Here is a 27,014-nt window from a genome sequence, read left to right as displayed (position 1 = left end):
AGCTTTGGGTTAACTGGTCAGAATCCCAGCAAGTGCTGCACTGTGGAGTATCCTTTTCCTAAACCATCTCATCTGCTGACTAGCTTCAAAGCTTATCAAAATAATCTTAAGCTGGCAAGCTACTTAGATAGCTTTCTTCCACACCTCCAGGTCTTAGGGTAAGGAATTCCAGCTCATCTCCCTATAAGCACACCCAGCCTCCTCACAGTCCTTTGCTCCCAGGCTGTTGTGCTGGGTGTCTTTGCTCTCTTACACTCAGCTACACAGCAGCAAAGTGAAGATCCATCCTGCCCCTACCCAGCCCTCCAGTGCTTCTGCAACAAGTCCTGCTTTACAGCCTGATGCCTATGCAAAGCCTTTGGTAGGAATGGAAAAACCACACATAAAATGGTGTTCTCTAATCCAGATTTGAACTAGAAAGAAACTGGAAAAGAAATAGTAATTGCAGGAGAAGTAGTAATATTAAAAGTTTTGAAATACAAGTTGGTTAGGAACCTGGTGAACTGCCAGGAGAATCCAGTTTCTGTTTCTTTTTTTTCTTTCCTTAATTTAAACGTGAATTAAATCAGGGTAGCCTGGGGCACATCAACCAGAAGGTCATACTAGGTGTTCAAGGCAAACCTCTTTGTCCTTTTGGTGTATGAAAATCAATGAAGATGGAATTTCCAGACGAAAGAAAAGGCACCTCATTCTCTGTACCAGATTCCAGCACAGAGACCAGCCTGAATACCAGTGCACAAAGTTTCAGCCACAAAAAAAGGCATTTCTCCCTTCTTACTGCAATCTCATGCTGCTCTCCTGGCTCTTACACTGAACTAAAGCAAGGTCCTTCTGGCATTGCAGATAGACAGTGTGTGTGCTTCTTTAGCCTCTGTGCATCAGACTCCTACTGACCACACTTTCAGGGTCCCTGAATCCCTTCATCCACACGAGAGGACTGTCATTTGGGAGATTTCACAGGAACAGGCTTTTCACTACACAGTTTTACTGTAACACTGTCATCTGCTGCAACAAGAAGTATGGCCTTAGACAAACCTGGATTCATCTCCATTTATAAAGAAAAAAAAAGACAGAAAAGGCCATCCAATACTAAATAATACCTCATTGAAAACATAGCATGAAATGTTTTGTTAATTAGGACATACTATCATGTCAGGGTCACCAGCTGTGCTCTAATACAGTGAAAATCCTCCCAAGTTCAAGCAAGAACTACTCTGCATGGAGTTCCATTTAGAGGCATGTTTGGCAGCCCTAGCAGGGGTAATCTGGCTGTTAAGAGACTGGAGCTATAGGTTACAGACCTGGACATGACACAGTTTTCCCAAGCAACCTGGAACCAGTCTTAGCCAGCATCTTCAGACTTAGACTGGAGTCTAGACTGCTGGTGTGAGTTCCTCTCAGCCTCAATTATCTCCTCATTAACTATCAGCAGAGCTGCCCTGCTGCTGCTGGGGTTGGAAGGTTCAGCTCTTGGAAGTTTGCAAACTGCTCTTAGATCAGAGAGTGATCAGAGAGTGCAAAGCAGGAATGAGAAACCTTTTCTTCCTGAGGCCCAAACAGGCTTTTAACAAGTTGTGTATTAACCTCCTGTTCTCCAACAGTAATTCCCAAAGGAACCCAGCCAACATGGTGGGGTGGCATGGTGTACATGAAATGAAGCTACAGGTCATATCCAAACACATCCCAACTACAAAGTAGCATGACGTTATTTATTAAGCATTTCTAGAAATGTTAACACATTTTTCAGCAGACATCAGCAGCAAGTGATTCACATAGCTGACTTAAAGAAGAAAGTCTATGATGTGCTCAAAGCCACTAAGAGTAGTTTTGCAAAGTATCAAAATTGCAATTCAAAACTAGAAAATCCTGACTTTTACCTCACTGTTTGATCTGAGAGTAGGTTGCCTTCCACTTAGAGCTGAAACTCCATATGCAAGCGATTTTTCATTCCTACTCAAATTGCTTTAGCTATTTTTAGGTCATATGAGTAGAATAAATATCATTAAGGATTTTTCAGGCATTTTTAGAATCACTTCCTAACTAAAAAAGAGATCCTTTTCACAAAAATATATTCTCTAGTCATCCATCCATAAAAGCACTCAGACCTTTTGATATTGTAAAAATCAAATAATGAAAAAATATTGAGTTAACCACATTAGGAAAGCTGATACTGTACATTTATGGCAGCTATTCAGTATAAAAACTTCTAGCAAGCACAGGTACAGAGGCAGAGCCAAGCTGTGCTATAGGGATTTAGAGAAAGAGACCAAGCAATTTGAAATGAGCAGTGTAAAGCAAATGACATGCCATTACCACTAATATCTCTCAGTGAAGTTTGGCAGAATATTCTTTAAAAATACTCAGCTCAGTCCATGGACATCAGCCCAAAGAGACCTCCCAAGACCATTTTTGGGCAGTGGAGTTGAGTGGCTTGGACTGGATCACAGGTCAGTAGATGCTGTGTTCCCAGCTCTCCAGGCACCATGCTTGAGCCATCTCTGTCCTCTCTGCCACCACTTCCCTTCCTGCCTTGCCTGTTCTGAACATGGAACGTTCTGGGTGACAATGGCCTCTGTACCTCTCAGTGCTCAGCACAGCAGGGCTCAGATCCCAGCTGCACCCCTTCCATCTGCACCCCATGGGTGCCCCACAAAGGGAACAGGGCACCTGCACTTACCCTGAGATGGCTTTACAGCCTGCTCTTCCATGCAATCAGCAGCATCACAGGCCTGTTTTCACCATGCACATGTTCCTGGTGCCTTATCTGCATGTTTGACACCATCTGCATTTCTCCTTCACCCCAGCTATCTCAACAACCTCCCCACTGCATGGAATAACTGGGTTTGCCAGAACAACATCCTCTCCTGCCCAGCTGACTGACAGAAATAAAACTAGGAGTGTTACTTGCCTACAGTCCCAGGAGGTGCAAACAGTAGATGCAAGCCTGTGACTGAGAGTTTCCTTGACTGCCCCCATCACCAAAGGGCTGCCCTTTCCTTTTTTATCCAGACAGGCAGTAAGTTCCTGTCACAGGTGCTGAATTCAGTGAGACTTGTCCTCTTGGGTGTTTGCCACAAACCTTTTTCATCAACTGCCAGAAAAGAATCAAAAAGAGATGAGACTTTTTGGGAAGGATTTTATTTTACAGAGAAATAAAAACAGCATGAGATACCTAGGGAACACGAGAGGCTCAAGCAGGAAGCAGGACATGAGTTGCTGTCCTCTCTGCTTCTCTGACACACCTTCTTAGGCTGGAAGAGATAATTCTCTGATGTTTCCAGGTCCCAAAATGCCAGCACTGGAGCCAGGTGGCCACTGCAACACATCTGACACACAGAACATAGCAGCCAAGGGCACATTCACACTGCAGGTTGCACCTGCTCTGCTTTAAGCCATCCTTAGCTGTCTGTAATGAGCAGAAGGGGACAATACAGGTGACAATGGAGACAGGCTATGGGGCAGAAGCTGGTATGTAACTAAGTGTTCTGAGTGACTCTGAACACCCAAAGAGAAGCATGACCTGCCCAGAAACCAGGAGTCACCACTCTGATGAGTTCCCAAGTCTGAGTTCTAAGAAAATTGACAAATTAGCAGAGAGAACACAAATCCCTTGGTCACTCTGCAAGACAAATGTGTATTTCTATATACACTCATCCAGATGGTTCAATTAACTGAGGCTTAAGCCCCATACTTAAGAATGCCCTTCACACTGCAGTGCAGTGAAGTCAGTATGCACAGGAACAACACAACAGCAAATACTCAGCATTATTTCTGGAAATGAGGAGCCACAGTCAACCCTAACAGTACTCTTCTTAGGAATTGAAGAGAAGAGACAGCACTATCTTTACCTCTTTCATTAACCTGAAGCTCAAATATGCACATTTCAAAGAACTGCTCAGAATTTTCAGTATTTTTACCCATTTCAAAAAGGAAAAAAAGAACATAGCTTTTCAGGGTGTTTGGCTGGATCACACTCAAAAAAGATTTCTAGTCTTGAAGTCATACAGCCATTTACATCACTTCGTCCAGTGAATCTCCTTCAACATATACCAGTGTGAAGAGTAATCCCCAGCAAATGCTGGCTGTAGCAAGGGATTTTCTGCTCCACTACTTCTGAACATCACCAAGCAAACACTGGACAAATTGCACAAGGGAGGGGGTCAGCATCATTGTGAATATTTCATCTAGACAGCACAACAAAATCCGGCACAGAGAACAGAAAGGTAGAAAAATCCATGAAAAATCACTTTTCAATTATTCTTTTACTCAGTACTACTTGTTCTTCAGTAAAACACTGCAGACTTATTCTCTTGCAATCAGAAGGAGAAAAAAAAAAACCTCCCCTCTTGGCAATCTATTTTTCAAAATTGAAAATCTCATTCTGCTTTTTTCTTAATTCCTGCTTAGAGGAATTTTGTGATAAGGATGTAAGCCTTGTAGCTTATTAGAAATGATATAATTAACATTTAAAAAACCTACAAGTATTGATTTTTTTGTATTAAACTTTGCTTTTATAGACAATCATTGCATAGACAAATTTTTCTCTCAAGTATTTTTCCATTTTCTAACACTTCTTTACATGCTAGCACTTACTGTCATACATTTTCTTGTAGGCTTATTTACCCTTTCTGCTCTTTTTCTGTCCTCCACGTAAAACCTTTTTTAAAAACAGGATCATCATTCAGCCCTGTCATTTTACCTAAATTTCTAAATTTTTGTCTCAATAGCTGTTTTTCCTACCATGTTAAAGGCTACTCTTCTATCCTAAAAAACATACATCTGGAATTGTTTGCCGCTGAATCTCAGGCTGCAGTTTCTGAGGTAATTGTTGTTTTGTCCCCATTTTTGCTCATCCTCAGAATTTCACCAAGTATCTCAGAAATTTTGTGATTCATGTGAGAGACTGTTCTTGGAGATCTATGAGTACACAAAAATGTCACACTAACCTTCAGAGTTCTAGACCAAATTCTGGAGATAACAACCAGAAAGGATATGACTCTAAATGGCAATTAGTCCTTCCAAAATGTACTTGGGGTTTGTGATGCTGTATTTTCATGAAGAGTTTTGATTCTAGAGGGTCTTGGCTCATGACTGCCTATGGTTAGTTGATTCAGGGTTAGTTTACAGTCAAATTTAAGAATTCAAGTACCATCAACAGTTCCATCGGAGTCCACATTGCTGCCAGTTCTGATTCCCACCATGTAATGTACCTTCACACCTTGTGACTCTCACCTCTAGCCTCTCATCCTCACCATGTCATTCCTGCCACCTCCTAGGACTGCGAGGACAATGGCTGCATGTCAACAGTGCCATTTGCCATGGCACTATGGTCCTCCATTCCTTTCAAGCTCAGCCACTTGCACAGCCACAAGCCCTGGCTGTGCCTGAATCGTACCAGTTTGATTAGACCCAGACAACAACAGAGCAGAGGAAGAGGCTGAACTCTATTGTGGGCTCTGCTACTGATGTAACACAAAAACTGGCAGACAAAAAAGTATTTTGCCCTCAGTTGCTGAAAACTGGTAGAGTGATAACTATGCCTATCCTTATGTAAAAAATATTTTGAAACAGTTGGCTGAAAGCCACTATATAAATGCTAACTATGTATCATGAGACACTGCTCCTACTTTAGGGCACTTTCTCATTCACAGATGTTATGCACAAACCATCTACTTAGTCAGCCACAACCGTATTTTTTAAATCGTAGGATATCTGGGGAAAATCAACGCAGTAGCCATCTCCTGGGAAAGGAAAAGAATGGTCCTGACTCTGGCAGCAAACACTCACTGCACCTCATTACAGTTTCTAGCAGAGTAAAGGAACCAATATTAGCATACTGCTCTGTACAGCAGTAGTTTGGTAAAACTCCATGGTGTGTTACCCAGTAAAGCTGACTAATGGACCTGTCTGGCATTGAAGTCTGTAGATCCATGAATTCATTTTATGAAGAGAAAAAGTCTCCTGAAGCATTTTCAAGATTCAAAACAGGATGCTGATGCTCAGGCAATCCTCTGACTGGCACTTAGTGCTGGAATATGTCATTGCCCACAGAAAGAACAAATGATCTCTCTTAAACCTACCTGCAGAGGAGCAATTAATAGACAACAGTGGATATACTTGGCGGGAACAAAGGTTCATCTAGCCTGGATTCATATTTTCAACAGCAGACAATATCAGATACTTAGAAGCAAGATGAGTTTGAAGTATTTCTCCCCCATTGCACCATCCTTACTCCCACCAGTCTGTTCCCCCCAGGGTGAATCTGTGACAAACATGCAGACCAGTACATATAATAGCCATCACTCGATCTCTTCACTCTTAATTGTCTAATCCTTTTCTGAAGCAACCTGTGCTTCTGCTTTCCACAGCCTTTGGCAACAAACTGGAGCAAAAAAATGTGGTGTATCCTCACATGAGCATCACAGCACTACATTCTGCACCCTGCAGTGATGGGGAGAAGGACCAGCTTGGTTCCTGATGGTGGTACTCCCAAGCCAGCTTTCTGTTTCCTACAGGAAAAGCAGGAGGATGCTAGATGAGCTATGCAGCTTGTTCAAAGCACAATTTGGGACAATTTTCTGCTGTTCTCCTCTTTGACCGAAACCACAAATATCCAACAGAAACACTGAAGAGCTGAGGAGCTTTCAAAAAGGCAGCATAAGAACATGTCCTGTTTCCATTTCTTGTTAGTTGTCCCCATTGTGGGACATCCATACCTTCACTTCCCCTTCATGGGAAAACTCATGGAAGACAGGATCAAGTTACTTTCATGTGAAATGAAGGCTTATAGAAAGCTGAACAGGCACAAAAATCTTCAGGGGATAGGCACAAGGTGGGTTAATGTGCTGCCTCCCTTAGGAAGAATGCTTCTCATGTGCCTCTTTTTGGACCTCTGCAGGAGGTGTCCCTGCCATTTATCAGCAACCACCATTTGTATAATCTGAGTTAGAAGGTTATGTCACTCCAGTTAGTCCTTGCACAAGAGTGCTCAGCCTGTGCAGCTATCCCCAGCTGAAAGTCTTGGGGGAGCACCTGCACCAACCCCTCATGAGCCCCTCTGGGCATGAAGACTTTATTCTCATGCATTCTAGGCCATAAATTGGAAATGACAGCAAAGTAATCAGGAGAGTATCATGCTGGGCCTCCTAACTCTCCTGAGCCTCCACTGATTATATAGGAGAAATCCAAGCAGACATGGAATTAAATCACTTCCCTTACATTTGACTAGTCGAAGCTGCTCTGTAAATGACAGATTGCTAACAGCTCCCTTAATGACATCACCCAATATGTCATAAAATCTGCTGCCAACACTATGGATTTTTTCCCCCCAGACAGAAGTGTTCTCTGGCTGTGGAGCAGAAGTTTCACTGGCAAAATGTGGCTCAAGAAATAGCCTATAAAAGGTTCTCAGTGCATAAGGTAAGTACCACCCAAAAACTCACTGAAGAATAAAATTATCCTTGGCACTGCTTTCCTGGAACAGTGCCCCACGTCAGATTTTTCTAAGTGTTTGTGATTGAAATTATCCATCCACCATCTCTGCAGGTAGCACTAAAACTCGCAGCTCAGGAACAGTATCCAGATCTTTGCCAGATTACTAGCCTTGGGTGAAAACTGTTATCTTCTTATTGCTTTCGTGCTTTTTGGAAGGAAAATCTTCCCAGATGGGTTTTTGCATTAGAGAAGAAACAGATATACTTGTAGTACAATAGCAAGGATTATTTTCCTGGAGTTTCACTATTATCCATTTACTTCCAGACTCACATCAGTTCTTTTGCCAGAATTGCAAGTAAAGAGACAACTAGAGCATACATAGCATGACTAGCCTTTGATAATTTCTCAGAGACAATTTGCAGGTTCTCTATTCTGCAGACACCAGGGATCTAGATTGCAGCAGTGCACCACAAATGAGTACCCATCTTTTAAAATGTTACAGTAGAGTTCACTTGGGCAGCCATCAACCATGACCACACAAAGAGTGCTTTCTTACCCATTCCTCTAATTCTGTGCTACCTGTATTTCCTCACCAGCATGCCTTATGTGAGAATTAGAACAGTTTCATAGACTGTTTTCAAAAAGGCTAAATGTATTCATAAGGAAAATACTTCACTGAGTGGAGCCAACAGTGAAGAAGGAGAAAGTCCTCCTTCCTTTTTGAGACTTAAACTAAATTCTGCTTCATAGCACAGTGCACTGAAAGTCTCCAAGGTTTGGTCCTTCTGATCAAGGTGAGGTTGCCTCTCTCCACTCAGTTGCAGAAAATCAGTGTTGGCTGCTGTTCCTCTAAGTCACTCTGTAAACAGATCCTCTTCTCTATGCATGCCATCTTTCCTGCATCCCATCAATTATCCACCCAAAGCAGTCACAGCTGAACAACCAGAACATGTACAGGAAGAAGGAAAAAGCGAAATGCTAAATCTTGTGTGAACTTAAAGCTAGTGTGCTCATCTGCAAGGTCCCGGGATGTGGCTCGACTGTCTTTGGTAACTCCTCACATATCAAGTGTACTTCTGTTCTTTGCAGCAGTTCTTGCCAACAGGACACCCTACAGCACTCCAGTATGCTGGGGATGCTGAGAACCAGTGGTCTGAACAATCTGTCATTCATGTAAGTTCAAAAGAGAATCACTGTAGAGGCACTCACTGCCACTGTGAGTAAATGAGCCATGAGCTATATATCTGGCTATGCTGCAGTTCTTTTCTGAAAGAAAAAGCGAGTCAAAAAGGAAGTGTAACACTCTGCTGAATGCTGAAGTGACCAAATAAATAGGATTAGCTAAACTTTGCTAATCTGTCAGTCATTTTTCCCTGTGTAAAAGCAGTCCTCTCAAGCCTGCCCATGATGATGATGGCCTGCTTGGGTTCCTGAACCGATGCATTTCAAGCTATGTCATCTGGTTATGTTACACACTCAGTTTGGTCTTGGCATCCAAGGGAAAAACATAGTTTGGCCAAATGTGTTGCATCACAAGTACTTCCAGTTCACAGAATGAAACGCTGAAATAATCCCCCATGAATTTTGTTCTCAAATTCAGATCTGTACTGCCATGACTGCAAAGTGACAGATGTCAAAACCGAGCCGAGTACCTCATTAATGCAGAGATAAACACACAGAATATGTTGTTTGGAATGACAACGCAGGGTGTTTATATATGTATGCCACTATTTATCATCCTACAGATGGTTGCTCACAGTGATGTACATCCACAAATATGTTTAATTTTTGCCTTTTCCTTTTTTAGATAATTACCATTTTTCCTTGTTTACACTGACTACTTCTAAGATGGCCTAGAGATCTCTGAGTTTCTCTGAGGGCAAGAGGTCACATTGCACAAAGCAGACCAGAATCTGCATGCAATCAGTTCTTTGCAGTAATAACAGTCCACGCCTGTAGAGCATTTTTAAAGAAATTATCTTGCTCTCATTTTGCAGCCAGGAAAGCCCAGAAAGGTGAAATGACTTCCCCAAGGTCGCACAGCAGGCTCTACTCAGTACATAGTTACTGTTGTTGCAAATTGGGTAGCTCATCAAGCTTGTGCTACTCACACCACTCAGCTACAATTCAAACAATAATTATTATTTCTGCTGCAATTTGCACGGCAGTCAAAGCTGGAGGCCACAATCAGGATTCAGCTTATGCTGGGCTCTGTTCAAACACCAAATGAAATCCAGTCCCTGCTCCAGGGGGCTTGCCATCTCAGTAGGGACATAATGCTGTGGGAACACAAATTGCACTGGAAAGGGAGGGAAGGAGAGAGGGAGAGACAAAAAGCAGTAACTTCAGTGTAAGGTTTCACTTTGTTTTGGATAACTGTGAAATTTGGAAACTTATTATTACTTAAATTATTTAGGTTAGCAAGAAATATAAATGTATTACAAACAGTCACCTGGCTAGTTACTCAGGTAGCACTGGATCTTCATAATCTTGATTGCACAAATACTTTCACTCCTGTGGTCTTTGATTACCTTGAGAGACAGCAACTGGATCCTGCTCTTTGGGGGACTGACTCACACTGCACTGACAAAATACTTAGAGTATACTCTACTTTTTAAAGGAGTGATATTACACTTAATTTTACAGCTCTCTAATCAGCTGTTAAGGCAATTCTTGCTGTAGACCTTTTTATATAATATGTGCTTATACATTTTACAGCATGTGACAATTTGGTACACTAGCCAAGACCTAGTGAATTCATTTCACTCATGCTGACTCAAAGCTGCTTCTAAGCTCTGCAGTAGTAAAATATGTATTAACTCCACCTTACTGTCTCCCACTGCATCCTAACATGGCTCCATGCCAGCAGTATGTTGGGTACCAAATGATCATACAGGCATTCCTCTTTAGAAGCCTTAACTAAGTCTAATATAAGAATGAATAGGTCCTTTAATACTGGATGAAACCAACACAATGAGATTATTTTCAAGAATAAGGTTGCTCAGTACCAAGTCAGGACTGCTGAATGGTCCTTAGAAGTTAACTTCTAAATTTTCCGGTAGAGATCTGAAACCCTATTATTTATTGTAATGTGTGTATTTGTATAAATAATGAAAAAGAGCATACAGGAAATATCTGATTGACATCCATAACCTCAGATAGGAGGGTATTTTTTTCAGATTTCAATTAAGCCAAGCATTTAAAACATGTTTCAACTCCATCAAAGCATGGGCTTATAAATCCTTTGCTCAGCTGATGTATTCTGTTGAAACAACCAGCTTTTCACCTACAGTAACTGATTCTAGACCAGCACAAAAATACCATCATGTACTCTAGAAGAGCTTGAGAATTCACAATTTAAACACATTATTTTACAGAGCAAAAGAATGAACATTCGTTTACAATTACTTTCCTTGCTCCTATTTTCAATTGGCTAAATCCACTATAAATTAATGACCTATCACAATGTCTGTTGAGGATACAACATCAAGAACTAAGGCACTGCAGAACTTACATAAAAAATACTTACACAATTTCATTTTAGGCCATTCAAATTTTTCAGAAGTTGATGTTAGGTGCACATTACTACATATATTTATTCCTCTCTGCCAGGCATCACTGAATCTAAGCAGAACTGAGGTATTTACTTAAATGATTAGAACCTAACTTTTAGTACTATGATAAATGGAAGCAATAAATACAACAGCTTTCTTTAGCAATTGCCAATACATATTTTGCTGCTCTTTATACACTATCCACTAATCTCCTTTAGCATCAGGTAATTCAAATGCCTCTATCATTTTCTGATACCTGTATTTATGACACTGTGGCTTTATTTTAATCCCAGGCAAAAGCGCATTAAGGAGGAACTATAATTGATAGAATATTGCTAATCAGAAACAATCCTCCCTAAACTCAACTTTGTAAATTCAAGACACAAGGAAGCATAACTACAGAGAGCAGAATTCAGCTCCCCACCATGAAACCTAAGTGAAAGTGTTTTACAGGCAAGTTGAGAGTAGAACCAGGGTTTGATTCACTGGCCAGCATGCTGGTGCCTAATGATCCCTTGAGCTGTTCTTCTGCTTGTGAGACCTCTGTATGTAGATGACAGAGAATCTATAGAAGACCTGTGTCCTGCTGAAAAAGCAGTCAGAGGTCAGCCAGGACCCCCCAGGCATTTTAAGCCCAGACAACTGGATGTAGGCAACTGCTTGATGGCTTGGCTGCCACAGACTGACATCATATCCTAAGAGCCTGGACACTCCTGGGTGAACTGCAGAAACACTTGGCTGACCCTGCCATAGCCAGGTTAGGTCTGCCAAGGCCAATGGTCATTTCACCCTGCTGCTGTCTGGCAGGCTGAGCCAGATGTGTGCAGCTGAGTATTTCATTGCACATTCTCTGGCACATCCCTGCTCTCGAATCTATGCTTACCCATCACCTGATGAAGTGTAAAGTAAAATGGAACTGTCTGTGGAAGTGTGCTTTGCATTTGGCTCAGAGCTGATTTGGGAAAAAGCAGCCCCAGGGAATAAAAGAAACTACATCTCTTGCGAAGAAACAAAAATGTAGCAACAATTTCACAGACAACCTCACTTTTGCCTCAGCACAATTCCTCCAATGTACCATACAGCTAAAATTAAATGAAATGCTGTCTTATATGTTTAACCCTCAGTTATTAAACATACAATCTTAGGTTCAAACATAAACTTGCTGAATTCAGTAAAACTAAATTTAAACCCTCACCTTGTACCCACAGATCTGTCCTTCTAAAGGTGCAAAATCCTGAACAGCCTTTTGTCAGTATCCATTCTGCATGCAAGAGCTTTCATAGATGTGTACACAATCAACAGTGTTTCACTGGAAGCTCAGGGTGTGCCTTAAATACAGTTGTTTGATGCACCAAACACTTCTTTATCCTGTTGACAAAATGCTCCCTCCTCTCTCCCTCTCTGAAACTGCCACAGGAAAAGAGGCAGCCAGGATGAACAGGGAGCTCAGTGTCACCCATCCTGTGAGAACAAGGACCACTGGATGAGCTCCTTCTTTCTTCAACACCCAACATACTTGGCACCAAGCTATTCACACAAAACACGACATGTGTAGTTGCCTATCAACAAGATGAAGAGACTTGATGAGTTTCTTAACTATTTAGGAAGATTGTTTATGTAGCAGCACAACAAAATAATTAGGTGCATGGGAAGCTAACATGGAAACAGGAAACATCCTTATCAAAACCACAGCCCAGGTTAGTCATAGAACTAGAACATAGATGGTTTGTAAAATGATTTTCCTGAAACCCTGGTATTTTAGAATATTTTAAATATTTCTTTTTTGACTGCTTTCACTTTTAAACACCAGCATTAAGCTAACATAAATGATAATTTCTTAGGGAAATTTAATATCCAAGTTGCATGAAAATGTTGATGGCAAAGAGAAAATATGAAGAACATGGCTGCAACTGCTTTTATTGCCAATGTTTTACAGTATTCCTGGGAATTTAAGGAAAACTCTTGTGTGTTTGATCAGAATGCCAGGCAGGAATGAGCTTCACTTGACAGATCTACAGATCTTGGTCACTGACTGTTTTTAAACCAAGAAGTCACTGAGATAGGAGTGATACTGTTTAAAAAACAGAACAAATGGGAGTAGAACAGAAAAGAGCATTCACCCAGATGAGTTTGTTTTCAGAAATGAGAAAGAGAGGGACAACACAGGCTGCTACAAACATGGCATTCTGTAATCCCTTTCAGATATTCATCTGTTTCTAGTACACAGCTCACTATTTTACCAAATATCCTTCCTTCACAAAGTTCCTGTAGAACCTTCCTGCTCTAATAGTTAGAACCACCTTTTAATTTTCAGCCTGAAGTGATTTATATCCAGATAATATCCATTTGTTCTTGTCCCACTGTTAGCCATGAGTTTAAAATCATTAGTTTTCACTCTACAGTCCATGGATTCCAGAGGGTTCATAAACTACTTTGGAGATTTTTAAAGTGTCATGAAGCAAAGTAGGCCAACAGGCTGTAATTTGTTCTAACAATGCTACACGACATGTAGTATCACCTTTGGAAAAAGTATAGGAAACCAAATCAAGTCAAAGAAAAATCGGTGGCTCAAACAGTTGTATTATTTTCCTCTTGTTCTAAGCCCTTCCACGTGTTTTTAGTCAGCAGTCACACACATCTTATCAACCTTCCTCTTTCCACATTAAACTAACTACATCTTCCTAGTTTTCTTCTTCCTAGAACTGTCACTGTTCACTGGATTTCCTTTCTGCAGCTACTGTCATCTCTTTCAGAACTGGACATCAGTGTCCAGAATCCCACATGAAATATAACAGTGCATCCCATAATTATGTCAGCATTGCCCTAAATCAGCTGGGAATACTTCAGAGAGGATGTGCCAGGACCATGGATATCCTCCTCAGGGCAGCACTGCTCGCTGCCCCACTGCCATCCTTTGGTGAACATTCTTCACTGACAGAACCACAGAGTGGGTAATGCTGGAAGGCACCACCTCCCTACCCCAGCAGGTCCCCTAGAGCAGCTTATTCACGATTGTGACACAATGGCTTTTGAGTATCTCCACTGATTGCTACTCACCCTGAGCTGCATGGCCTTTCACTGTGCCAGCACTGTCCCCTTGTTGACAGGAACTAAACACAAGTGACTGTGGCTGGTAAGACATCTGCATGTTTAGAATGTTTTGGACTATATTTTTCCAGTGTAATGACCATGCATTGCAATTTCAACCTTTCTATTTTAATGATGGTCTAATATAACTTCACCAGTAATAGGAATGCTAAATACTAAGACACAGCAACCAAGTAATAATTAACTTCCTTTACAGGACCATAAAGCTACAAGGATTAATAATTTTATTTTCATGGAAAGTCTAATACTGCTCTCATGAAATTAATCTTAAAACTTTGAATTAAGTCTTTGTGAAATTACACTGAATGTCTCTTAAGTATATACACTCAATGCATAACAGTTTTATAATGTTCAAAGGTGTATTAGCCAAGCTGAAGATACCTGTGGGAAATCTGATTTTGAAACACTCAGTCTACATCAGAGAAAAGGCTCATTTATTATTTTTAGGCTCATGGGTAACATTCTTCCACTATCTTTAAGTGAAAAACATTTTTTATGGTTTGTTCCACATTTTTGATCACTTCTTCGTCTTGCCAAAGGTTATAAACATCTTCCTTTTTCAAGGTGATTACTAAGTTTAGTTTCCAAGATAACTACATTTCATGTAAATTTTTCATCCAGAGATTATTTGTTGCCTATTTAAACAAAGCAAATCAGAAATTTATACTATGGCACTAAGTTGCAGTTATAAATTGGTTCAAATTAAAGGACTAAATCTCATGTTACCTTAACTTTCCTGCACAAACAATTCTTAAGTTCCTCATTTTGAGACGTGGCTACATATTGGTAATGTCTACATGGAAAAATGAAGCAGTACCAGGGAGCATTCCCAGGCATTGAAACTCAACTGTCTACACTATTAAATTGTTAGAATTGTCCCCCAGCATGTGTCACAGGAGTGGTTTTAAGTCTGTTCCATCTTACAATCTTCCAAAATATTGCCAGGGCACAGTTTGCAAGTTAGGATATGCCAGGAATGGTTCCCAACAGGCAGAATGAGTCTAGTGACCCAGTTTTAGAAGGTAAAAAATGGAGTAATATGGACACTGGCCAGTGTGCCAGCTGACTCTACAGCAGAAGGGGACTCTGGACATGCTTCATTTGTGGGTACAGGCATAGCAACCACATCCCTCTGTTGGGCCCTGGCAAGCTGAGATGGCTCAGTACCAAAATGTCTCTCCAAGAGGCACAGGATCATTTATGTCAATGTTTCATGCTTACATGTTGTTACATCTGGGCAAAACAACCGTCTCCAAGGCTCTTGCTCCCATCAAGAAACTCCATGGAGCTGAGGAGCATTCACCTCCTGCAGCCACTCCAGATGCCTGTTACCCCACAGGAAGAGGCAAAAGGTCAAATGGGAGGGAGAGACATTCCTAAAATCTTCCCTGATCCTAAGGGACCTTGTCCTGTTGTATTCACACTTCTGCTGCATAGGAGGTTCACCATGACCAACAAACTATAGTAGGTTGCAGAGCTGCAGTCTAGCACGGCAGGACAAGACACATCCTGGCCATGGTAATTGCATGAAACCACTCACCTTACTCAATCAACTTCTGCAAAGTCAGGCATGTGACTTTTGACTTCTAGCAGTAAACAAAAGAAACTCCCAAGGTTTCACAAGTAGTGTGTTCTGAACTTCTGAACTCAGAATATTTGCCTTTGACCTTGCAAGTTCACCATGCCTAGCTTTCTTCTCTATAAACTTTTCCTTTTCAAAGATAACCAGAAAAATAAAGAAAGTGGAATGTGTCACAACTCATCGATGGTTTTTAATAATTATTTCAAACCGTTTATTCAGTAGCTTTCTCCTTCTGATGCACTCTCAATTACTTGATTGAATAATATTCTCTGAAATAGCACATGATGTGCTTGTGTCAAAGAGGCTCTCCACAGACGCCATCAGCTACCTTTTAAAATCAATGAAATTCATAAATTTGCATCTGGCTTCTCAAGGAGAAAATAAAGGAACCTTTTCCCCCGGTAAGTATGACCTTCTCATTCTGAGGCCAGCTTGCTTCAAGTCTTCTGCATCTCTGAATGCCAATGTGAAGATGGATAATATCTTTCTTAGAACAGCTAGATCTTGAAGTCTATTATATTTCCCTTTTTAAGGATTCTAGCCATAATTCTCTCTTAGTAATTGGGAGCTGCACACTGTTCCACACAGTAATGCATATTCTAGCTATTCGCTGTCATGCTGCTGCCACTGCATTTTTAACAATGCTGAGAGCAACCGATGTTATCGAATTCTGCAGATTTTCCAGGCTATAGCCTTTTTCATGTCTTTTTTTTCATTTCACCATTTCTGAGAAAAAATATTTTTATTTTTCCCTTTGTGATGCCTCAGTATTGTGACCCTGCCATTCCTCATAGCTGGATCTTGTTAGTTTTCAAATACTGAGTCCACACCATCTGATCATACCACAGCTTTTCTGTTCTGGTATGTTTGCTGTCTTTATATTTGCAAGATCAAAGCTAATGCTGTTTATACCACAGTGCTAAAAAGGTTCACTTCTCGAAAGGTAAAATAACCTTAATGTTTGAGATCTAGCCTTCTTTTCTTCCATGCCTTTTTACTGCTGGTAATATCCATATGTTTTCCTCTTCCAGGCTTCATTTTGGCATATAGCAATTTTCTTCATTAAAATTTTAGAAGGAATCCCTGAATGAACTCAGCAGCAGCTGTATCCTATGCCAGTGATGTTCCTTCAGCTGCAAAAAAATAGAGGGGCACTGACACCAGCCACCTTCCAAAACCCCATGCTCTTTCCTAACCATATCTAAGTTCTCAGCTCCCCACATTTCAATAGCTGATATTCTCCTCTTTTAAACTCTCTCCCAGTTTCTTTCTCCCCTTCTTTTTTCCCTCACACATATACTTTTTCCCAGTGAAATGGTATTCATCTTCAAATTGCCTGGATAACTTCATGCATTTCCTTTTATATCTTACTATTCTGTTATCTTACTGTTTTTCAAACACTGGACCACAGCCCCCAGGATGTTCATAAAAGGCAATTGGGAGAGTTATAAGATGGTGAATTTTTTATTACACTCTAAACCAAAAGAAAATATCTCTTATTCATTCCCATAACACCTTTATCCTTGAAAAAACAAGTTTTGCTATCAAAATCTCAAATCACTCATACAAATAAAAGATACTCACTTCATACATGACACATTTCAGACAGGTTCCCTCTGGGATCAAGACTGATGTGCCTGTATGATTTTCAGCCTGATGACCAATTTCAACCAAATTTGACTGATGCTACAAGCCTTCAAGATACCAAATTCCTGCAAGTTTTGTGAAAAAGCTGGAAGCAGAAAGAATCCAAATTTCCCACCAGTGGAAAGACAGGGATAGTTTATCCTTTAACAAATCTACATGGCAACTGTAGGACATCAAACCAAGAGACAAATAGCTTTCTGCCAGGTACAGCACATGCTGTGCCCTAGATGGGGAGCCTGTGAGGAGCTGGAGAATTTAGCTACCAAAGGCATGAGATCATGGGATGCAGGAGAAAATTTGGTACTATGGGCACAGGGTGCTCAGGGAAAGAAATTACTTAGAGACAAGACACTGGGCTCGGCATTTCTCCCTCATTTCTACTGTTCACATGATACACCTTTTACCCTCATTTTTATAGCCAAGCATGAAGTATTTGAAACTGTTAACTCCAAAGTAACGAAACCGAAAAAGCTGCACAGCCCCATCACTCCCTTCACCCACAACTTCCCACTAAAACCTTCAGTTCATCTTTCCAACCTCCCCAATTTACCTTCTGAATCACATTAGGACACAAGCATTTCCCAACAGCAACACTCATCACAGCCAGTGTTACAGCAGCAGAGTACAGGCTACCATGGGGCATTCCCAGGCAAGGATGAGGGAGGCCCTAGGGATTTCTATTAAACCCAGTGGGAAACTTTCCTCTGGAGCTGAACACACAGAAGATCATACTGGCAGCATGATTTCTCCTCTGGGAAAAAGAGGCACATGCACCAGGTCTGCTTGAATTAGATGTCCTTATGGGATTGATGAGACAGCCTGTTTCTTGGCAAGGAGAGCACTTGGCTCTTTCTCTCCTCTCTGTCTGCCTGCACAGCTCCAGCACCCCATCTCCCCAAAATGCAGAGGCAATACTCATCATACCATGGTCAGAGCCTCCAAGAGCCCTGATTTTTTTGAATTTTCTCCCTGATGGTCCAACACTCACTAGTGCTCAGAGACCACTAAATAACTTCAGTCACCTCACCCTGCAGGTGGCATGAGGGTGTTAATGCTCTTATTAAAATCAGCATCAATTATGAAAGTCAAGCTCAAAAACCTGCTCAATATTCCTGAACTTGTCTTCCTCTCCCTTTTGCCTCCCATGTGCCTCCCCACTTTACATGTGGGGTACATAGTGGCAACAAAAGCTGGCAGCACTGTTGATTAAGGTCCTTTGCTTCTGGTGAGTTAGTAAAGAAAATTAACAAATGAAAAATGAAACTTAAAAGGTTACAAATGTACATACCTCGTGGCTAATGCAAATTTGTGTAACTTCAGCTTCCAAACACAGCATTTGTCAAGTTAAGGAGCACTGCATGACTTGAAATCTCCCCCTGTAGGTCCTCATACGCCATCATCTGTCAATTTTTAATCTTCCTTTGAATAGCAAGAAAATTCATCCCTTTAGCTCTTCTTCTTTCATTTATTTAAATCAGTTCTGAGATCCTTTCTACTTTATACTTGAAAGGGCATCTTGAAAGATATTTGACCTAGACAGAACAGGCATGGGAACACTGTGGGCAAAGGCAGTCCCATTTTTTGCATACACATTTAGGGACAACATTGGACTTTTTCACAGCAGTGAGAGCTCACGTGCAGATGTCCATCTAGCACAGTCTCCAATTTCTCTTCTAAATAACTGTTTTCCATAACACATAATTTCATAATTCTCCTATCAGTAGGATTCCTCCCACATTTTTTTTGAAGCTGGAATTGAACCTGGCAATGGATGCAGAGAGTAACAAGAAATGCTTCTACAGGTGTATTGACCAGAAATAAAGGTCAAAGAAGATGTATCTTCCAATAAGCAATGCTGGAAAACGGGTAACAATGGACAAGGAAAAGGCTGAAGTACTCAACAACTCTTTTTTGCCTCAGTCTTCAGTGGAAACCTCCCTTCCCACACCTCTTGAGAGCATGGACTGCAGTATGGAGCTGGGGGAGCAAAATGCTTCCAACTGCAAGTACAAATCAGGTCCATGACCACCAGCCTGAACATACGTAAGTCTATGGGAACTGATGAGGTGCATCCCAGAGTCCTGAGGGAGCTGGCTGGTCTAGTTCCCAAGCCACTCTGCCTGATATCTGAAAAGTCACAGGAGTCAGGTGAAGTCCCAGGTGACTGGAAAATGGGAAATATTGTAACCATCTTAAAAAGGGTAGAAAGGAGGACCCTGCAAACTACCGGCCTGTCAGCCTCTGTGCCTGGGAAGATCCAGAACAGATCCTCCTATAAGCTGAGCCAAGGCACATGAAGGACAGGGAGGTGATTTGGGACAGCCAGCATGGCTTCAGCAAGTGCCAGTCCTGCCTGGCCAACCCGGTGCACTACTGTGATGGGGTGACTACATCAGTGGATAAGGGAAGGGCTATAGATGTCACTTATCTGGACTTCTATAAAGCCTTTGACATGGTCCCTGCCAAACATCCTTCTCTCTAAATTGAATTCTGTCCCTCTGCTCGGTTCTGGTGAGACCCCACCTGTAGTGATGCAACCAGCTCTGGGGTCCCAGCACAGGAAGGACATGGACCTTTTGGAGCAAGTCCAGAGAAAGGCCATGAAGACAATTAGAGGGATGGAGAACCTATCTTATGAGGAAAGGCTCAGAGAATTGGGATCGTTCAGCTTGGAAGGCTTTGGGGTGACCTAATCTTGGCCTTTCAGCTCCTAAACAGAGCCTACAAGAAAGATGGAGAGGAACTATTTACAAGAGAATACAGTGACAGGACAAGGGGGAATGGATTCAAACTGAAACTGAGAAGTAGGTTTAGATTAGATTTTGGGAAGAAATATTTTCCTGTGAAGGTGGTGAAACACTGAAACAAGCTGCCCACTGAAGCTCTGGATGCCCCATCCCTGGGACTGTTCAAGACAAGGCTTGATGGATCTCTGAGCAAGCTGAAGGTGGAAGGTGTCTAGTGGAAAGTGTCCCTGCTCATAATTCTGATTCTTAGAAGTCTTACACTGCATTTGATGTATTAAAATAGAAATCAGAAATAAGCCCATGTTATTGTGACATCCAAATCACCCTATGTAATTAGCTATCCTTACTATAATTTATTAGACAAAAAGCTATAATTTTTTAAAACAAATAATTTTTGAGCCACCTGCAAAGTTTAGGAGCCATAAATGTAAATTACTCTCTCAACAAATTGTTAAGGATTCTGAGGCTAAGAACAAGATCTGTGTCTGACTCCACAAGACACCCAGTTCAAGCACTGGTGTAAGGCTGGGTTTTTTCCTTGTCTTCTGGAATTTACTCCTATATCAAGATCTGTGAAACAGGAGTAACAAAGTCTCCAAGAGCATCAAGGTCAAGCCTTTTAAGACTCTTATGTAAAAGTCACCTGGTCCTGCAGACTGATTTCAATTTGTTGCTGTGATTTCAACACAGCTGCAGTGAAGAATTTCTCCTTTTCATTCTGAAACAATTGCCTGTTTTAAATGAACTTTTAACTGTGGCATGTAATAACCTCTTCATTATGGCTGCTTTGGCTTCAAAGAACTGGCAGTTGAGTGATAGGAAACCAATTTTAAAAACTAGTTTAAAACAAGTCCAGGGAAAACCTGGGGATCCACAGAAAGACTGACACCTGCACCACATAAATCAGTAGAACTATGAAAGAAACACTGTATGTCAGCTTGTGTACAAACATGGCAAATTTGTGTGATGAAAGCAAGTAAGGTAGCACCAATACATCTATTTAAAGTAAATTTTCCCAAAACTACTAGAGTTCTCCAAAAAAGTATAAAATAATGTGTAACATGGAGATTTTCACTACCAATGTTTACTTGGAATTCCAAAAGACATTTGAGGAATCTGTCATTCATAAGTCTTAAAAAACCTAGATTCCCAGAGGATAAAAATAAATGCCCTTGCAAGGATAAATAATTGGAAACAGATGGTAGGACACTACTGTCAATTTTTCAGGTGGAGAGAGGTCAATGGTGGAATCCTGCAGGGATCTGTGCTGGAACTTGGGAGCTACTCACTTATTTATAAATGAGCTGGAAAACAGGATAAATGGTGAGGTGACAAAGTTAGCTGCTGATATTCATTCAGGGCAGCTAAGATAAGGGTTGACTATGAAGAAAGACTTTACAATACTGAGTGACTAGGCAATAAAAAGTCAAATTAAAGTCAATGTAGATAAATATGACGTCATTTCTTTAAGGGGAAAAAACCTAACCACACAAAATTATGTGCCCCAAAGTGATCATTATCACTTCAGGACTGAAATCTCAGGGTTATAATAGGCAGTTGCGAGAAAACATCAGCCTAGAGTTCATTAAAAGGGAAAATTTTAGTATCACTAATTACTAGGAAAGGAACAAAGGAGGAAAAATATCGTATTATTAAGGCACTGTATGAATGGCTGGTTTGTCTTTCTTGAATATTGTGTGTAGCCCTGCTCCCACAGACTCTGAAAAGATACATTAGACTGGAACTGTCTACAGGCAGTGCAGCAGCAATGACTACAAGTTGAGTACAACCTAACAACTAAGGACTGACTAAGAAGCCAAAGGTCTCACAACTGAGGGGATACAGCAAAGGTATAATCAGAGCCAGGACAGGGAATGTGTCTGCAAGTTCCCTGTTAACAGCCTCTTCCAATACATGAGCTGAGAGGATCAAATGAAACGGGAAGGCACAAGATTTAAAACACAAAACCCACCGCTGAATCTTCACACATGTATCAAGCTGTGGAACTCCTAGCTCTGGAGTACTGTAAATGCTAAAAGTTGACATGGGTTCAGAAAGCAACCAAAGTGTCAAAAAACAAAATCCAGCAAGAGCTTTAAAATGCCAAGATGCATCTGGGGAAGTCCCTGAGTATGAGTGCTGGAGAACTGAACGTATGGAGGGCAAAATGAGCTTTATCTGCTCTGATGCTTTTGGGGGCTCGTGTGACAGACCACTGTCAAAGATCACTGGACTGTGGTTTGCCGAAGTACAGAGCTTTTATGTTTTGTTCAACTGTCCTCTTACTGTGGGCATGGGCTTAGGCATCTCTTGAAGAATCTATGTGTTGGTTTCACCCTATTTGTCCACAGGACACTTGTATGCCTTTCTTTTGCTTTCTCTACATTTTTCTTTCTTGTAGCTTGAAACATCCTGGTAAAGGAAAAAAGTAATGGCAAATATCTAATAATTAAAAAAATCACAATGACAGAACTGAAGTGTTTCATTTACTTAACCTATAAAGGAATAAATCTCAAGAATTATCTTTATTTGTGAGGTTTCTTGCAAACTTTAGGTGTAGAGTAATAAAGAACCATAATACCTAATTCCTAATGATTTCGCTAAGTGTTTGTGTTCATGCAGCTGCTCAGATTAGCTGAGTGCATATGCAACTGCTTGTACCTATGATTTTGCAATTGCAGAAGGGGAGGTTAGGGGATGGAAAATGAGGCTGCCAACACTGACTCTCAAAATATCAAGTGTAAATGACAGCATTATGCACATGGAACAAAAAAGGCAGTCTAAGCTATGGCTGAATCATAAGGCCATCTAATCTATGTTATACTCATGTACACACAGGAAATACTCTTTTTCTTAGGAATTTTTTTCTTTATTATGTCATAGACATGTCTAGACATAGACATGATTAGTAACGAGGACTGAAAGTGTATGTGTTCAAGATATTGTTATCTTTGTCTTACTTAAAAAACACCTCTTCAAAACAAGAGATATATCATGCTGACCATTTATAATGACTCATGCAGAACAGACTGTGATCAAAGTATTTCTTCTAAAGAAATCAGTTCCTAAGCTTTTGTTTGCAATCCTAAACTAAGCATCAGAAACGTGATTCTAACAAGATTGAAATTACATCAATTTTAAGTATTATATGATCTAACTGAATGCTAACACTATGAAGGTATAATAATAGCATGCAAAATCAAAGCTATATTCACATGCTCTTTATTTCACTACTTCAGATTCAATTTTGTTCCTGTACTACACAGAACTATATGCATATGTAGATGACACTACTGTATTGTTTTTTGTGAGATAAGCATTTTAGGATTACTATTATCTATTGTTTATACTCTCCAAACAGTAAACTAATAACAGAAGTAAGTCATATAGCTCAGAGAAAACCTACTATCATAACATTCCTGTCCTGCACATTTTATCCTAAGTTTTGCTTCTGTTTCACCCCCTGTGTTTTCTTCTTCAAGGGATACAACCTGAACCAATGTGGACTTTCTGGCAGTTTTCTTTCCCATTGAGGACACTTTTTAAAGTAATACAGAAATGAACAGTGAGGTAAATACTGAATTAAGGTATAACATTCAGCAAACAGTTAAGCCAGGCTCTTTCAACACCCAACACTATTCCTGTTCTTCCAGGGCATTCACACACAGATTGGGAAAGACAGCAAACAACCACTTGGTGGTATGCATGTATTCCCTTATTAATTTTGGAGAGAAGCAGACTGAGAAGTGCTTCTTCTGCTGACATAAAGATCTGTTATTGGCTTTTAATGCCAACAGTGCATCTACCAGCTTTGGAGATGACAAAAATTCTGTGTTACTTTGCCTGAAAACATATCTCCAGCCACATCTGCATGCGTACAGCATGGCATAGACTGGTTGGGCTCCAGTAGATCAGTCACATAGAGGGATTTCGAAACATTATTATTCAACTGTACAGAAATGCAGTAAAGGAATCAGATTCATTTTATCTACCTTACACTAGCATCTTACAGCATGAAGAAGTGCAACCACATAAATAGATGTTGACGTTGGAAAGTGCAAGGGATTTGGAAATTGTGCTGTCCTACTGCATACTGGACATGAACAAAACATGCCGAAATGCATCAAAACAGTGAATATTCATAGCACCTTTTAGCAGCAGAGCTATAAGGAGAGGAGACAGCTGAAAGCAAAGTCCTTAAGGAAGCAGAGGAGGCATCAGTGGTGCAAAGATGAAACAGTTTACTCTGCCCCGAGCCAAGTGAGATGACTGTGTACAATTAACCAGACCATATCAGAATGCGTGGTACTGAATGGACAGAGGAGCCACCAGCATCAAAGAGGGTTCCCAGTGCAGAGATAATGAACCCAAAACTACACTCGCTGGAATTGGGGGAAAACCTATCAGCCTCAAGTGCCTGCAGATCACTCCCCAAGTGATACAGAAAGAAATTACAAGGAGATTTCAGTGACAGAAACAGCATAAAAATGTATAACAGCACACAGAAAAATATCATCAGAGAGCGAAATGGTTAAAGCTATTTCATACAAACCAGAGAATTCCACCAAGTCTCATGGACTAGATGGCAAATTGAGTAATGCTGAAGCTGTTCAGTAAAAGACTCAAAAGAATTTTCACTCAGAAACTGAAACGAATGTAGGTCAAATAAGGGGACTGAAAAAGTGACTGTGAGCCCATTTTGGTGACATTTTGCTCTGTTGCCCTAACAGCTTATTCCAAAACTTCTCAATTTCAGGGTTGTACCAGGAGGACATGTAACAGGTATGCTTTGATTTTAGCCCTTTTTTTGCCTAAATGATTGAAGAATTATTATTTTCTGTTTTGCTAAAACTGCTTTTATTACTATCTCAACTCTAAAGACCATCCTTTTCTCCTTATCCTCCCAGCTGCACACAATTCACCAGTTCTCCACTAACTCAGAGGGAAAGCTGTGCCGGAAATACAAAAAGGGATGTCCTGGTGTTCTCCCTCTTTCTAACCATACGCTTTCCCCAGGGAGACACTGGATGCGATGGGGAAAGTCAAATGAAGTCAGGAGATCCTCTGAGATTAATCAGCAACTGAAATTAATTGTTTTTCTTTACACTTCTAACATACAGCGAAAAATAAACCTTGTGAACAAGTGAAACAGACCGCAACCAAAACTCATGCCTGCCACATCCAATGACCTCAGCTGCCCTTCCAGTTCGCCAGCGAAAGACCTCGCCAGCCCCTCCCACGGAAGCGAAGTGGGCTCTGCCTTGGCCAGGTGGGACGGCGGGACGGGGACTAGCCTTCAACAGGCGGGCAGCTGCCATCACCCACTGTCGCCTGCTCGAAGTGTCCCCACTGCCATTGTCTCCTGACCTCCACAACAGACCACGCGCCGCAGGACACCCGCTCGCTGCCGCCTGCCGTCCCTGGAGCTGCTGGGTGCCCACGGGTCGCTTCACAGACAGAAACCGGGCAGTTCCCCCGGGCAGCCCTCGGAGGGGTGCGAGGAGCTGCGGGCTGAGCCTGACTCGGCCCACGCCCAGGCGGGCGGCGGGGCGGCCCGGGGCAGGCACCGGCACCGCTCTGCGACGCTGCCGAAGTGCCGCGGCACCCCCGGGCACCCTCTCCCGCCCTGCCCCGAAGGGGCACCCCCGGCCCTCGTCACCCGCCCCCCGCCGCTCCCCTACACCTTCCCGGCCCCGGCGGCCGCCGGCGCCTCAAGTTTGTCCAGAGCCGCCCGTGGCCCCCCGGGCCGGGCTGGGTTGGGCTGTGCCGGGCAGGGCGGCGCGGAGTCCCCCAGCACCGGCGCTGCTGCCTCCACTCACCCGAGGTCAGCTGCATCCAGGCACAGATCTTGTAGACGGTGGCTGTGTTGCAGAAGAAGAAGAGGATGAAGCAGACGATGCAGGCGATGATGAGCATCATCGAGAGCCCGATGAAGAACGACGCAGCTTTGAAGGCTCCCGAGGGCAGGCTGGAGAAGTCCGTGAAGCTGCCCCGGCAGGTGAGTTCCCGGCTGAAGCCGTTGCCGATGCAGTAGTGGAAGAGCCCGAAGTAGCCCGCCTGCGGGGTGTCCACGCCGTCCCCGATCCAGTACGGCTGGATGAAGCACACCACGTTGACGATGGCAAAGCAGATGGTGAAGATGGCCCAGAGCACGCCGATGGCCCGCGAGTTCCGCACGTAGTTAGTGTGGTAGATCTTGGCCGCCTCCTGAGCTGGGAGCATCCCCGCTGCTACCGCTCCTGACGAGCCTGCTCCTGTAGCCGCCGTCCCTGCAGCCGCTCCGGGCATCCTCACCGAGAAGGTGCCCCCCTCCCCTTCCTCCTCCTCCTCCTCCTCCTCCTCCTTCTTCTTCTCCTCCTCCTCCTCCTCCCCGCTCGCTCCGTTCGACGCGACGCGCTCCGCCGCCGCCGCTGCGTGCGAGAGCCGGCGAGCCCCTCTGTCGGGCTTCAGCGGCTCCGCGCCAGCACCAGCAGCCGCGGCAGCGGCGGCAGCACCGACACCGCCCGCCGCCGCCTATCGGGGCGCAGCGCAGCGCCGCCGGCCCCGCGCACCGCCCGCCCCGCAGCCCGCCCTCCGCCGCCGGGCGCCACCCGCACACCGCCCGCCGCGGGCGTCCCGCCGCCTTGCGCCGCCACGGCGGGGGCACGGCTCAGGGCCGGCCCGAGGGGAGGCGGCGGGAGAGACTGAGGGGGCCGCCGGCACCCTTTCCCCGGGCGGGCAGGGCGAGCCCTGTGTGCGGCACCCCTCAGCCCGCCGGCGTCTCTCCCGGCCGGGGCAGCGGCTGCCGAGCGGACCCGCTCCCGACGCTGCTCATGCAGCGCGCCCTGGGAGACATGTTCAGGCAGCGGGTTTCAAAGTTTCGAACGTGTGTGTGGTGTTCCCGTCCCCGCACAAAACATCACCGCCTTTCCAGCCGGGGGCGGCACCTGCTGGGTCCCCTGC

At 42.8% G+C, this 27,014-nt stretch overlaps 1 protein-coding gene across 4 annotated transcripts in view; it reads right to left on the bottom strand.

Annotated features, from left to right (window-relative positions):
- LHFPL3 (LHFPL tetraspan subfamily member 3) overlaps window positions 1-26,400 on the bottom strand; it is a 227,924-nt gene extending 201,524 nt beyond the window's left edge. For 3 of the 4 annotated variants that reach the window (XM_085040404.1, XM_085040414.1, XM_085040394.1), the window contains exon 1: window positions 25,892-26,399. In XM_085040404.1, coding sequence (XP_084896530.1) covers window positions 25,892-26,360 — 469 coding nt within the window. In that variant the 5' untranslated portion in view covers window positions 26,361-26,399. Of the gene's footprint in view, window positions 1-25,891 lie in introns of all 4 variants that reach the window. The other variant, XM_085040385.1, reaches the window with a different exon arrangement.
- Between the last annotated feature and the right edge of the window lie 614 nt (window positions 26,401-27,014).

Source organism: Lichenostomus cassidix, chromosome 1Aa (genome assembly GCF_008360975.1).
Source record: "Lichenostomus cassidix isolate B80296 chromosome 1Aa, HeHo_3.0, whole genome shotgun sequence".
Taxonomy (NCBI): domain Eukaryota; kingdom Metazoa; phylum Chordata; class Aves; order Passeriformes; family Meliphagidae; genus Lichenostomus; species Lichenostomus cassidix.
This window is presented reverse-complemented; position numbering and strand designations above follow the sequence as displayed.